We start from the raw sequence: 14,976 nt of genomic DNA on the forward strand, positions 1-14,976 counted from the left end.
CATAATTTATTAAATAAAGTGAATCTAGAAGTGAAATGTTAAGATGTTTTGTGTGTGCAATAGCAGGAAAACTGACAAAGTAGAAATAACCGGCCTTTGAAAGTTTTATTTTTTTAAATATTTAACATTTGCTTTCATGTGTTCAGTATATGATATTCTGCCATATTTCACTCAGACTTTGTTAACTAAATTCCCCGGGGGAACTGTCATTCCCAAAGTGGCATGTAAAAAGAATCCTGGGCTTTATTCTGGCAAGCAGTCTTAAATAGGTTTATTGGCCTATGTACCATGTGTTGTCCTATTGCCAGATATGTTAGTATGTCATTTATATCTGATTTTTGTTAATTCTGATTGTGCTTGTTTGCCTGGTATCTAGGAAAGAAATTTTAAACCTAAAGAAAGGTTTAAAGAGTTTATCTGAGCCAGAGCTGAAGGCCAGATCCAGAAGCAAAATCTCAAAAGATTGAGAAAATGACTTAAGGAATAACAGTTTTATAGTTTATTTTATATGTTTTAATCAAAGGAGAAGACAGAAGTCAGGTTACATGAAATCCATTGGTGGTAAATTAGGGAGGCAGGAGAAGGTAAAGCAGGGAAATCTCTAGGGTTGGATAAAAAGTAAAATGGAGTGATACATGTTTTTTTTTATAATAATGGCTGCAGGATAGTTAACACTGAACATAACATGGTTTGTAGAGGTATGCAGGTGAAAGAGGAATGTTGGGATTGTCTCATCCCGGTACTGGGGTGTTTATCTCTGGAGGTCTGGAGAAGAGATCGTTCTGATATTGTAAGTATGTTATCCTAGATGCACAAAAACAATGGGTAAGGTTTGCTTAACATAAAGATTAATCTGTCATAAATAGGATGTGACTTCCATTATAACATGCTCAGTTAGGAGTTTTTATAATCAGAACATCCCATGTTGTTACTTTCAGTTATTGAGTTTGTCAGGTCTGCCAGGTAGCCCCTTTTTGTTCATGCTGGGATGTTCTGTCTTTTTCAGGATATAAAAGATGATTATGTATTTGAATGTGAAGCTGGTAATCAGAAAACAAAGCTGACCATTTTGCAGTCACTTGGTGATCCACTTTACTATGGTAAAATTCAGCCATGTAAAGAAGATGAAGAAACTGACAGCCAGATGTCGCCATCCCAGTAAGTTCTGTTAAATACATGTAATTGACAAAATCAACCATCAGAATTTATTTAGCAACTACTGATAAACTATAAATGAATAAAACTTTCCCCTTGGGGATTCATTTGTTAGATTTGGCAGTGGACCTAAATAGTAGTTAACATGTTTTCCAATAATTACTTTAAAGTAACAATAATTTTTTTAAACTTATGGTATAATTATTTTTATACTTGCTTTGAAGGATATGCCTGTGATATCCCTCTTAGTATATTTATGTGTTGCCACTTACGACTTTAATCTCTCTGAGTATGAAGTGTTTCCAGACAATATTTTGTTTAAATGAGAAGCAAGTTTACTGTAAATGTCATAGCTATTAAAAATGCTAGGTATTTCGGCACTGCATTTAAGAACACAGACTTGGTACTTAATGTAGTTATTGGCTCTAGAAATATATAGAGTTGATTTTCCTAAATTTATGAACTGCATACATTTAGTACAAGGTACCAATATTTAGTTTTGTTTTTATTAGTTTTGTTTTTTAATCAAGTTGATGATATTTTGAAAAGAAGAAAAAACAATGAGGAGCTCAGCAGAAAAAGGCAGGGACCAGGTCTATGTTAAATCATTTATAAAGCTTTTATGTACACAAAATACTAATTGAAAATGCAGCCGAAAGGTGGATTTTAAAGAGTAACCTCACTGATACCAAAGTAAAAGTCAGTGGGAGGGAACAGTAGCAGACAGGAAGTCTCAGCTAATTTTTTACATTAGCAGCTTCTATTGTTGTATACTAAGTGGAAAGATCCGGTATTTTGATTACCTATATTTTTAAAAATCATCCCCTTAAAGATATACATTGGTCATTTTAAATAAATTTATTAATTTTTCTCTAACACAAGAGAGTAACATATATTCTCATTTTTAAAAATTACTTCAAAAAACCAACTGATAAGGTTTGTTTGACAAGAAGAAAATTGAATTTTTTGTCGTTACATCAGGGTGTTGCTGCAAAATGCTGCATGGTTTATTATCTTTCAGTTATTCTCCACTTTCATAAATTACTTGACTTAATAACTATGAAGTTAAAGTTTGAGCTGCATTAACCAGGTTTTTTCTTTTTTTACATTTTGTATTTCAGCTCCTCCACAGATGATCATTCAAATTGGTAATTAAAAAATAAACAATCTATTTTAATTAGTTAAGAAATCACATAAATGTCAAACTCTTTAAAGATGTGATAAAGACATTTTATCTGAATTGGCAATAAACTCTTCCTTGTCTAAAATATATTCTATGTTCCTGCTACATAGACTGACTTCTAAAATCAAAGGTTAAAGTGAGAGGAAAGCCTTGCACACATAGTTCAGTGCATTTTGCTGTAGGGCAGACACTTTTGCAAGGGTGTATAGCACTTGGTAACTTTCAGCCCAGATTTTGTTTTGATACTTAAGTGTTGTGGCAAAATAAATCTCCCTTAACTTAAACCAGCCAAATTATTAATAATATTATTTTATTGCATGCAAAACTTTGTCACTGCTTCACAAGTTTAAGTGTATTTTTAATTTTTTTCATATCTTGGTAGATTTTAATTTATAAAATCACTGTCAGTAAAATATGGAAGCTTTCAAAAGTAATCGCAGTGTTCCCTAAGAGAACAGGAGTTCTCTTATCTAATACTTTTCTTTTTTTTTTTTAAACATTTTAGGTTCATTATTGGATCAAAGACTGATGCTGAGAGGTAAAATTACTAGCATCTTTATTTTTGATCTGGATGAATATGAAAACTTCCCTCTTAGAGGATAGAGAGTACTTCATTAGGAAGCAAAAGTTTGATTTTAATTATGCCATAGGTTTTACTAGGATTTTTTAAAAAATAATTAGGAAACTAACAATAATGTTTAAAATACAGTTTTATTTTAAAAAAGGAAATGTAGACATAATCTATGGTAGGTAAGGAAGGTGCTTTCTAGGTAGCACTTTAATCAGAATGTTAAGTGAAAGTGGTCATTATTTTGTCTACTTATTGGTTAAATAACCCCTGTGTTTTCTGTAAATAAGATACTGAAAGTCTATCTTAAGATTGTTAATTTAACTGCAAAATATTTTGAGCATTAGTTTGTCATTGAAAAGATTAGAAGAGTGTACTTTTAACAAAAAGGTAAACTGTCAGATTTTAATTTTTGTGTTAATTTGATGGAACTTTTCAATTGACAGTTATTATTCATTTTTTATGTAATAAATTTATGTTTAAAAGAGTTAACTGAGCCCTAACCAGTTTGCTCAATGGTTAGAACATTGGCCCTCAGACCGAAGGGTCCTGGTTTCGATTGCTGCCAAGGGTGCGTACCTCAGTTGTAGGCTCAATCCCCAGCCCGCATGTGCGTGTGGGAGGCAACCAATCAGTGTCTCCCTCACATCGATGTTTCTCTCTCCCCTCCTTTCACTTTCTCTGAAAAGCAATGGAAAAAATACCCTTGGATGAGGATTTAAAAAAAAAAGTTAACTGATTCTTACCTATTTTTCCCTAATATTTCAGGGTAGTTAATCAGTACCAGGAATTGGTCCAGAATGAAGCTAAGTGTCCAGTCAAGATGTCGCACAGCTCCAGTGGCTCAGCCAGCTTGAGTCAGCTTTCTCCAGGGAAAGAAACAGAAGTGTGTTTGTTTACTTTTTTGTGCCAAACATTTATGCTATTAGTTTTTTGTGCCAGATTGTTTCTCAAGGAATCTGAGATATGTTAAAGACTATTTTTTGAGGGATAGAGGTATTGTTTAGTTTTGATTTTGCTTTTAACTTAATTTTTTTATGTAACTCTTTATAATGGAAATTTTCAAATATACACAACGGTAGAGCAAAAAGTATAATTAACACCTGTGTATATAAATCACCTGTCTTCAACTGTTGAGGATGAAGCTTGTCTCCATTTTACTCCTCTACCCCTCTCTCAAACTCTTTCTCCCCACCCTCTTACTCGGAAATTTTTCCTTCATTGTTTATGTACTGTAAGTTAATTCATGGATCTCCTTACTTGAAATTATATTCTCCTGTAACATCTCTAATAGTCAGCCTATAACCACTGAGAGTACTTTGCAGTTTTAAAATGTTTTTTCCTCTGGGAGTTAGAGTGGTATTAATATATGAGATATTGATTTGACTTTAAGTTTAACAAATCTTAATGTCTTTGTTCCTTAGCAGCCTGAGACCCTGTCGGTTCAGTCTTCAGTACTGGGAAAAGGAATAAAACATCGACCTCCACCCATCAAATTTCCCTCAAGCTCAGGAAATAGTTCCTCAGGTATTATATTCCTTAGTTTCCTGTAATCTAGGGTAAGAAACATCATGCAATGATAACTTGTTTTTAAAACTTACATTTTGATTTTCACAGAATTTTCAAATATAGGAAATCATTTTATATTCTAGGTAACTATTTTACACCACAACAGGCCAGCAGCTTTCTTAAATCTCCAACTCCTCCTCCTGCTTCTAAGCCACCAAGTCTTTCTCGGAAGTCATCTGTGGATCTCAGTCAAGTTAGCATGCTTTCTCCAGCTGCCCTGTCACCTGCCAGTTCATCACAAAGTGAGTCCTGATTTAAATTCTTACATTAACTCTTCATAAGCTTTAGCATTAGTGTTTCTTGGACAGCTTTTTTCGACCAGTGAAATACTGAAGTCTGAATGGACCGTGTACCCAAAATATTTAAGTTTTGAGAAACTTGAGGCAAATCTCTTGTCGATTGTATGTATTACGTGTTTAATGTAATTGTATTTGTTTTTCTGTTTTTCTGTATGCACTTCGTGTATACCTTTCTTATAGACGTACAACCTATACATCTCCTTTTTAAAAATCTGGTAGTTAGATGTGGAGATAAGATTCCAAAATATTTTTTATTTCAGTGTACCTTAGGATCATTTTATATTTTACGTAAACTATGCTGCTGATATGGAAAAAAAAGTCATAAGAGTTATTGTCAGTCCTATCTTTGTATCTTTGTAAGAAGCCAACTATTTCCAAGGTGGTGATACAATAAACTGAAAGCTAATTTTTCAAAAACACTCAACACTCTTAAAAATTGTTGTCAGTTACGTAAATGTGGTGATGATCATAAAGCATTAAAGCATTGTTCTGAAGATACTAAAATGTAATTTTTAGTACTGAATACTTTTTTTTTTTTAACCATTAAGAGTTGTACACGAATTCTTTTGGGAGAATTTATTCAGATTAATAAATATCTGAGATATTTTGGTGCCAATTTGCAAAAAAGCATTCCAGTTTTTTAGATTTTTTTTATAGGTAATTAAAGTGTGCTAAAAGTTTTAGTACACTGCACAGTGATAGGGTGGTCTTCGCATTAGATATAAACATCTTCATCTTGATAGCTCAAAAGGTGTAATTTTTCTGCCTTCTTGTTTTGCACAAAGAAAAATTCATAAATTTCCTGAAAGTCTTATTCACACTTCTTATGTTGTGGGTATGAATTATGTTAATCTACTGCACACAGTTGTTACTTTAAGTAAGGGTTGAGTGACAGCTTCTGGACATTCACATTTCTTTCCTTTCTTTCTGCAGGACATGAAAGCTAAAAAAGAAAACACCTCAAGAGCTTTTGGTTTTTGGTTTTTTTTTTGGTTTTTTTGTTTTGTTTTCTTAAAAAGTTGATAAACTGTGCATACTTCATTCACAACAGATTTTCTATACATCTACATTTAAACAGAAGTACACAGTTACTGTTAAAGATGCAGTATTATCTATCAAATATTTGTTTTATTACTGTATTTCTTAAATTTGTTTTTTAGGATAAACTTGATGCGTTAGGAATTAAACATGTATATTTAGGTGCCAAATATATGACTGTTAACAATATGTAATTTATTAAATATGTTCAGAGTTTATCTCAGACTGTTAGAAAATAAGCAGTATTTTTAAGTGAAATCTTAAATTAGTGAAATCATAAATAACAAAAAATTAATTTGAATTCCTTTTAAACTTTTTAGGCCAAAGATAGCATATAGGAAAATAACTTTAAATGGGTATTGTGATAGAATACAAATGTATATTTTTACTGTTAATATAATAACATCTGATGGAATTTTTAGGTGATATACTGCATCCTTAATTGTAATTGAGTGTAGCAACACTCGTGTATCATGTGTAGAAATTAACACTTGCAGTTAACTGCTTTAAAAAAAAACTGGAACAAATTGTCAGTGCTAAGTAAGATTCCATTAACCTTATTTTTAAAAAGACTGGCCATTTATAACAAACTAGCAATTTTTATTTTTCTCAATGAGCAGGATCTGGAACTCCTAAGCCATCTACTCCTACACCAACCCCTTCATCGACCCCACACCCTCCTGATGCTCAGAGCTCAACTCCTATTACCCTTTCAGCCACCCCTACTCCCCAAGATTCAGGCTTCACCCCTCAGCCCACTTTGTTAACTCAGTTTGCTCAGCAGCAAAGGTCTCTGAGCCAGGCAATGCCTGTAACGACCATTCCTCTTTCCACCATGGTAACATCTATAACTCCAGGAACCACACCCACCCAGGTCATGGCAAACTCTACTGGACTTAACTTCATCAATGTAGTGGGCTCTGTTTGGTAAGTTTTCATTGATCACCTGATTTTTTAAAAAGATATTCTTATCAACCTGAATGAATTCTCATTTGTGAAATTAAGAATAAATTGCATATTACTGAAACTGAAAGAAAATACTTTAGATATGGATAGAGGGTGTCTCATTCAAGTATGTTTTAATTTTAGGTAATACATCTGTTATATGCACTAAAACAATACTACTACATATTTGACAGTAGCTTAGATTTTTCTGTTCATCTTCTGTTACCATCTTTTAATCCCTAGATCAGTGCTTTACTCTTTCAAATTATATTTTAACCTTGATAAATATACAGTACTTAATTTTGGCCAACCTTGCTGTCACTTTCTAGAATAAAAATGAAACAGCCTCGAAATTGATATTTAAGATACAATTATCTAATTGTGTTTGTTCAATAGTGCTTTTGTTTTGTTTTGTTTTGTTTTTAATCTAAGGAATTATATGTCTGGTTTTTCCTTTTAGAGTGCAAGAGTAATGCTTTGTCTTATTCTCCTGCAGTGGAGCTCAGGCTTTGATGAGTGGTTCAAACCCTATGCTGGGCTGTAACACTGGTGCCATAACTCCTGCGGGAATAAACCTGAGTGGCCTTCTCCCCTCAGGAGGTCTGCTACCAAATGCATTGCCCGGTACAATGCAGGCAGCTTCTCAAGCAGGTAAGAATATTGGGTATAATAATCTCTAAAAAAGTTAAAGTACATGCTAATGTAAAAATGTCATTTTAATGCTATTATTTTTAACTTCCTTATTTTGTGTAGTATCATGCCATAAAGGCTCTTTTTAAATGAAAGGCTTTTATGTTGAAAACCTTTAAAGTTCTGATATTTGAATTAAAACCCATCTAGCATTCAACTTTTGTGAAGGAACTTGATAAGTTTGTAAGTCTCTGCAAATTATATCTCTGCCTTCTAAATATTATAATAAAGTTAACATTGATAGTCTTATTGTTGTCAGTGTAGTCTTATTCCAGGTGAAAGAAATGTATCTTGAAAACATACATTGTGCAAGAAATGCAACATAGCACGGGAGTTAAAAGCCCAGGTTCTGGAGCCAGACTGCTTGAGTTTGAATTGTGTAACGTGCTGTGTAGTCATGGAAAAGTTACCTTTGTGCCTCACTTTTCTTATAAATAAAATGGCGATAATAATAATACCTTATTACCTCATAATTGTGAGCATTAAATGAGTATATACAGATGAAGTGCTTAAATTGTGCCTTAGACCTAAGCATTCAAAAATATTTGCTGTCATTATTAGTAGTAGTTTTATTGTAGTAGTAACTGTTATTACATATACTGGAAAACAGTTTTAACAGTTTGTGCTATTTTTTAATGCTCTTTAAGAGAATGTATTGTAATTTCTTGGCACAATCCAGTTTCCTACTGCTGAGAAAAAGTTTAATAGGAAAAACAAACTTGACATAGTAAGAAAATTAATCAAAAACTTCATATGACTTAAGATGGCTATTTTCAACCTTTTTATGTCATGTCACACATAAACTAATTACTAAAGTTCTGTGGCACACCAAAAGTATATTTTTTGCTGATCTGACAAAAAAATAGGTATAATTTTGATTGATTTACAAAAAAATAATAGTAATTACCTACCCTATTTGCTCCAAAGTGACTTTTAAAAAGTCAAGTGTCTAGCCTTGGCCGGGTGGCTCAGTTGGTTGGAGCATTGTCCCATACATCTAAAAGTTGTGGGTTTGATTTCTGGTTGTCATGTATAGGAGGCAACCAACTGATATTTTGCCCTACCTCTCCCTCTTCCTCTCTCTCTCCAAAGTCAATAAAAAACATATTCTTGGGTGAGGAATAAAAAAATTCAGGTGTCTATACTTGTATATAAGGATTTCTGGTACCAAGAATTAACCAATCAGATATAACCTTATGATGCAGCTCTAATATATGACCTATATATTTATGGTTCAAGACAGGGCAGTCACACCAGACAGCTACTGTTCTGTTGGCTGTGGTCATTTTTTAATTTGACAATCTAAGGGAGAAGAGGTCTTCCCGTTGCATGTTTTAAAAGTTCTGGTGGCACACCAGTTGAAAATCGCTGACTTAAGAGAAAGAGAGCCCAAAGAATATCATATAAGCATGTTAACATATTGCTGTAATTCCCTAATTTTGGCTGATGTTCTTATTTTAATATACATAAATGTGCTGTAGCGGTGGAAACACGGGAAATTAAATCAGATATTAAATTTAGAATGTTCGTATTTACATGTAAGTCTACCAGTTACATGTGCCTTCCGAGGCTGTAGGGCCTGAAAGAAGTCAGTTTTTCTTCCTTAGCCTCAGTTTCATTTGCTGTAAAATGGGAGTAAAGATATCTAACTTTAGTAGGTATTTAAGAGAAATAAACAAAGTAATATGAAAGTGCCTTCATTAAGCTGTAAGCATTTATACAGATGTCATTTACCTTTAAAGGGAGTTTTGTCAATTCTTTTTATGAGAATTCCTGAAAGTCAGTATTGTTATATTTTCATCTGATTATGCTTTTTAAGTTTTTTATACAAAAATTTTATGTCTCTTACCTTTTTATTATTTGTTTGTTTGATTTATTGTAATCCTTAACCAGAGGATATATTTTTATTGATTTTAGAGAGAGAGGAGTGGAGAGAGAAAGAGAAACATCTGTGTGAGAGAGAAACATCCATCTGTTGCCTCCCTTACGCACCCTAACCAGGAATCAAACCTGCAACATTTAGGTATACAGAATGATGCTCCAACCGAATGAGCCACCCTGCCAGGGCCTGCCTCTGACCTTTTTAAAATACAATTAGTTGCTTAGAACTAGATACATTTTAAATTAGTGTTCAAATTGGTATATTGTTAATGAGAAAAATAAACTGGGGTCAGCAAACTATAATCTACAGTGATTAGCTAAAAATGATTTTACATTTTTAAAGATGTGTTTAAAATGTAAAAAAGAAAAATGAGGAGGAAGAATATAAAACAGTGGCTATAGGTGGCCAACAAAGCCTACTGAAAAAGTTTGCCAACACCAGATTTATGATGTGTTCTCTGTTGTCACAAAATTACCAGCATTGTTTCCTGACTTCCAGTTTCATCCTACATACAAAATTCAGTGTTCTTTAGCATTATTAATATTAGCATTTGCACTTTAAAATAATTGTAAGGAGCACACTGGTTCTCAGAGATAAGATTGTTATGATTATCGTGTACTGTATAGCACTGAGGAATGTCAATAGAAGCCAACACCTGAAATGTGTTTGCATAACTGATAGTTTAATTATATTCATGGTCTCTGCATACTTCTAGATTACCTTCTCAAGTTAACAGTCAAAATAGTGATGAAGTCTCAGTTTCTGAAATATAGAATAAAATGTACATGTACTGCTCCATATCTCAATATTGGTGGATATTGTTTTTAAGATATTTTAAAAGTACAGAAAATAAAGCACATCTATGCAGAAAGTACTTAAAATGCTATATTTATAGATACTAAAGTGTAAAATATTTCATGTGTAATAGTTTTAATTCCGTGTTATAACCATGAATTGTATTAACAGGTGTTCCATTTGGTTTAAAAAATACTTCAAGTCTCAGGCCCTTGAATCTACTTCAGGTAAACCTGAAACACTGCTCTTGATTAAAGTTTTCATACTTTGATTTTTTTTTAACAATGTATACCTGTATATATCAGCATTTGAAATTTTGAGGTGGTTCAGAATCTTCTGAGGATAAGGTTATAATTGCTACCTTTGTTTGCATGGTTGACAGGGTAGGAAGAAAGAATGGGTATCTTACATGATGCACTTTCATTGATCTCTTTCAACAATCAAGAACTAGATGTTTCAATGCAGACAATTGACAACTACCAAGAACAGTTGCCTACAATAGCAGTAGTACTTAGAAAATCCTTTCTCAACGTATATTTTGTGCATGCATATATGTAGTACTGTTTGCTTACAACAGATTTTGTGCTTGAATAGAGATTTTTAAAATAGCTCTGTGTTATTTTCCTGAGGAGAATGATTTCTTAGCACAGTGCCAGGCACCTAATAGTCATTTGGTAAATGTTTGTTAGATTACAGTTTGTGTCTAATGATGAGGCTTTTCTTATACATGTTATATGTCGACATAGGCAACATATAAAGAGAGACCAAAGGTGGAGAATTAGTACACATTGAATGTGAACTTATAATATTTGGGGTGTTACACTCTAGGTCCTTTATAAGGGTTGGACTCTAGTATTAACCTAGGTTGAAAAGTGGGTACAATTATCTACAGAGAATTTAGAAAGGGTAGACAAGAATATAAAGATCTGGAGACACAAAATGGCAGAGCTGTGCATCATTGGGAAATAACAGTAATAGATCAACCCAACCTGGTATTCAGAAATAACAAATCAGGAAATGTGTTTAGAGCCAAAACTTAAAAACTTATTTCTTATCCAAGATGCAAACATTGTCACTATTTACAGACTGTAATTGCAGAACAATTTACTTGTAATGTGAATAAACCACAGATCACACTGTTTTATTCAACTTTCCTGCATATTGCAGTTGGAAGTTCTGTCAGGGATTAGTCTCAGTGATAAGAATGGAATTCCTTAATAGAACAATAAGAAGAAATAAAGACAAAGCCAACATGTACATTAATTATATTTTGCTATATTTGTTAACTGATTGAGGAAGGAAAATTTGACCTGTACTATGCCCAAATTTACTTAACAATAAGCAGTGCTGGTTGTAGAGATTTTGACCCAAGGGACACCTTTTTTATTTGTTATTTTTTATATACAGACCTGAGAAATCTGTCTTTGGTATTTATTTGGACTTTGTCTTAAGGACTTCAAAATGCTTATAACGTAAACCCCTATAGAATAAAATAGAAAAACCATTTGCTTCCTAATTCATTTGGAATGCCTAGTTTTAATTTTTAACATGGATTTTTCTGAATGCCTCTTTAAAAAAACTTTTTTAAAAAAATTTGAATTTAGATTCTGAGTGACAGAGTAAATGATGTCTCCAAACTAAATATGGACATCTAATGCACTTTCTTTTCAGCTTTGGAATTTCTCACTATGTTATATAAGCATCCATGCAGTCCTCGGATTTGCAAAGCTAAAACAAATTTTGAGAGATGGGTTTTAATGTATATCTCTGATTTTCAATAGCTTCTTGTTTGTACTTTCTAATCCATTTAATGCTGTTTTGTATTGAGGTATAAAAAAGAGTTAAATAAAAGCAGTGTGTATATTTGGATATGTCACTAACTTGAAGCAGAATGACTTATGTTTGATAGCATTAACATACTTGAGAGCCCTTAGTAATAACACTTAAAAATTGTTTTTAAATCTTTTTTTTTTTTTTTTATGGGTAGGGATCTTGTTTTGTTATTTTTGTTTACCTGTTCCTCAATCCCTAGAAAAATGCCTGACACATAGTGAAAATACTTGTGGAATAAAGAAATTTAAGTGTGAAATTTACTAATTAAGTCTTGTTTAAATTCTTAATAGCTTCCAGGTGGTTCACTAATTTTCAACACATTGCAGCAGCAGCAGCAGCAGCAGCAGCAGCAGCAGCTCTCTCAGTTTACACCCCAACCTCAACCCACAACTTCTAGTCAACAGCCAGGGGAGCAGGTATGTGCTTTTCTAGCCTACCATATGCTTTGTATTATAGAATTGTAACTTATTTTGTATATGCTGAGCACTTTTCAAGTGCATTTATTTATTTAGTGTTTCAACTAACATTTCCTATACTATTTTTCTTTATTAACATCAGAAGCTGTCAGTTATTCTAATTCTCACACCACCATACTGAATACATCTAGTTGGAATCTCACCTTTTTAATTATTTCACACCATCTTCGTGGTATGAAAGAAATTCAGATGAGTTACTTGCTCACAGCCAAGTGAGTGGCAGAGCAGGGATTCAAACCCAGGTCTTTTTGCCCCATAGGCTTGTATTTTCTACCCAGTTAGCATTCTTCTGCTTACAGTATTTTGTCTCTTAGAATTGAGATGTTCCTATTATGAAGCTTAGGGTAAAGGGAAGATAGACAAAAACGAATACTTCTATAATGTCAAACAGAATGAAATTGAGTAAGAGTTATAGTAAATTTAACCTAGAAGGAACTCTACAGGGCTTTTTTGAACCTTTGCTATACTTTGGAATCATTTGGGAAACTAAAAAATCTGTATAACCGTCTTATTTCCTTTTCTGGACTTACTGTGCTCGCTGGAAATTTCAATACGATGTTTTAAACTTTAAAAGATAGTTTTGATGAAGCTTTATAGAGAAGTCTTATGAATTATTAATAGAGCATCCAACAGTAAACCAGTACAGAATCAGTTCTGGAAAATTGGGTTTTCTTTTCCTTTCAAAATACAATAAATGTGTTCTTGCTAATTTAAATACCTTTGAAGTCTTTTCCTTGTTACTCTTTTTACAAGACCAAATCTAGTATTGGTATTTTTTTCACATATAGGAAAAATACTAATTTCTTTTTACCAACACAGACTTTTTTTTTTTTTATACAAGTCATGTATGATTTTTTTTCTTCAGGGTTCTGAACAAAGCTCAACCAGTCAAGAACAGGCCTTATCTGCTCAGCATGCTGCTGTTATTAATCTTGCTGGAGTAGGAAGTTTTATGCAGTCACAGGCAGCTGGTTGGTATCTTCATGACTTCGTATATTTAGTTTACTAAGTGTTTAGTTGAAATCTCACCTTTTAAATTATTTTTCCTTTTCTTGAAAGCATTAACTAGGAAAAAGTATAGTTATATTTAATGTGTGAACTATTAAATGAATTTATTGATAGCCCTGAGATTTTTTTCCAATGACAGTTAATTAAAAGTACTTTCATCTACATATTAACAGCAGTTGTTTTCTCATGTAATAATTTGTTGGCAAAATTTTATATAGTTATCCAACATACTAGGAAGCTACCAAAGTTGTTAACTCTTCAGTTTTTCTGGGCATTTATATGTTGCATAATCGTCTCTTTCTGGTAGTTTATACTTGCATGAATTAAGATTTAATGTCAATAACATAACTTCTATAAGCCACTTTTTTCATTAGTAAAAAAAATTGATTGCTTACCACTTCTAACAGTAAATGTTGAACCAAAGATTTACCTCTAATGGAGATTATCTTGTTAATTGAAGACAGTAATTACAGTTTGAGGATTGAATGAGTGAGCATGTCAGCACTTAGAATTATCATTGGACCTACTGTGGTACCTTTAGAATTCTATACAACTAACTCCCAGTGTCTGAATTTAGAATGTCAAAGCCTTACATGTAGTTCTAATTTAGAGCTAGTGAATTTTCGAATGGAAATTTATTATAAATTTTTACCACACAAGGTGTATATTTTCTAAAGTATTGGTAGTGTAATTTAGTGGAAAGAACTCTAGGCTGAAAAATCGTCCATGCTCCAGACCTACCTGCCACTAATTACTTGAGTGATGAGTCACTCAAACCATCTATGCCTGAAATTTCTTTGTCCAGTGAGAGGGTTGAACTGATTATTGTGGTCCCACTTAGCTCAGAAAGGAATAATGCAGTCTCAGTTCACCATCTCTGTTGCTACTAGCTTAGTCTGATATTCACTGCAACATCTTTCTTAAAAGCACTTGTCTACCAGTTATGTCATTATGGTAGCTTGGATTTCTCCTGCCCCCTTTTATATTTCATTGGTTATATTTTAAAATCATGTACTGTATTTTACATTTTGCAAGAAAGTCTTCTCAACAAAATAGCACTGTTTTCAAATTCCACTGAGATAAAAGAAGGGATACAGTGCTTAGCCCATGTGCACTGCCTTCCCTTTTATGCCAGAAAGTTCTATAATCAGTGGTACCCTCAACTAACAGGAGACTAAATTTATTCTTAAATGTCTGTGATTTGATACTTAAGATTAATCATACTGATAACTTTTCTATTTCATTTTCTGTGTTGTCCTTTTCTAACCCTGGTAGCCTTCAAACTTTTTGACTGGCCTGCTTTCCCCTTCTCCTCTCTGTAGTGTTGTCTCAGCTTGGCTCTGCCGAGAACACACCTGAGCAAAGCCTTCCTCAGCAGAGATTCCAGCTCTCCTCTGCCTTTCAACAGCAGCAGCAACAGATACAAGTAATCCAGCAACTTCACTCTGATTACATTTTAAAGATACTTTGCTCCAAAAGTACCTTAGTTTTATTTTACTGTTTTTTAAGACTATATAGTAATAGGTAAATAACTT

General features: G+C 33.0%; 1 protein-coding gene across 8 annotated transcripts in view; it reads left to right on the forward strand.

The window, feature by feature from the left end:
- Positions 1-14,976, forward strand: part of SUPT20H (SPT20 homolog, SAGA complex component) — a 36,812-nt gene that overhangs the window by 20,713 nt on the left and 1,123 nt on the right. For 3 of the 8 annotated variants that reach the window (XM_016215765.2, XM_016215768.2, XM_016215766.2), the window contains 12 exons: positions 1,007-1,158; positions 2,277-2,303; positions 2,844-2,876; positions 3,675-3,792; positions 4,331-4,433; positions 4,559-4,717; positions 6,670-6,739; positions 7,254-7,408; positions 10,296-10,351; positions 12,248-12,373; positions 13,299-13,404; positions 14,764-14,867. In XM_016215765.2, the coding sequence (XP_016071251.2) occupies positions 1,007-1,158; positions 2,277-2,303; positions 2,844-2,876; positions 3,675-3,792; positions 4,331-4,433; positions 4,559-4,717; positions 6,670-6,739; positions 7,254-7,408; positions 10,296-10,351; positions 12,248-12,373; positions 13,299-13,404; positions 14,764-14,867 (1,209 nt within the window). The other 5 variants (XM_016215767.2, XM_087814385.1, XM_016215769.2 and 2 more) reach the window with 3 other exon arrangements.

The sequence above is a fragment of the Miniopterus natalensis genome, chromosome 2 (assembly GCF_054644295.1).
Source record: "Miniopterus natalensis isolate mMinNat1 chromosome 2, mMinNat1.hap1, whole genome shotgun sequence".
In the NCBI taxonomy this organism is placed as follows: Eukaryota; Metazoa; Chordata; class Mammalia; order Chiroptera; family Miniopteridae; genus Miniopterus; species Miniopterus natalensis.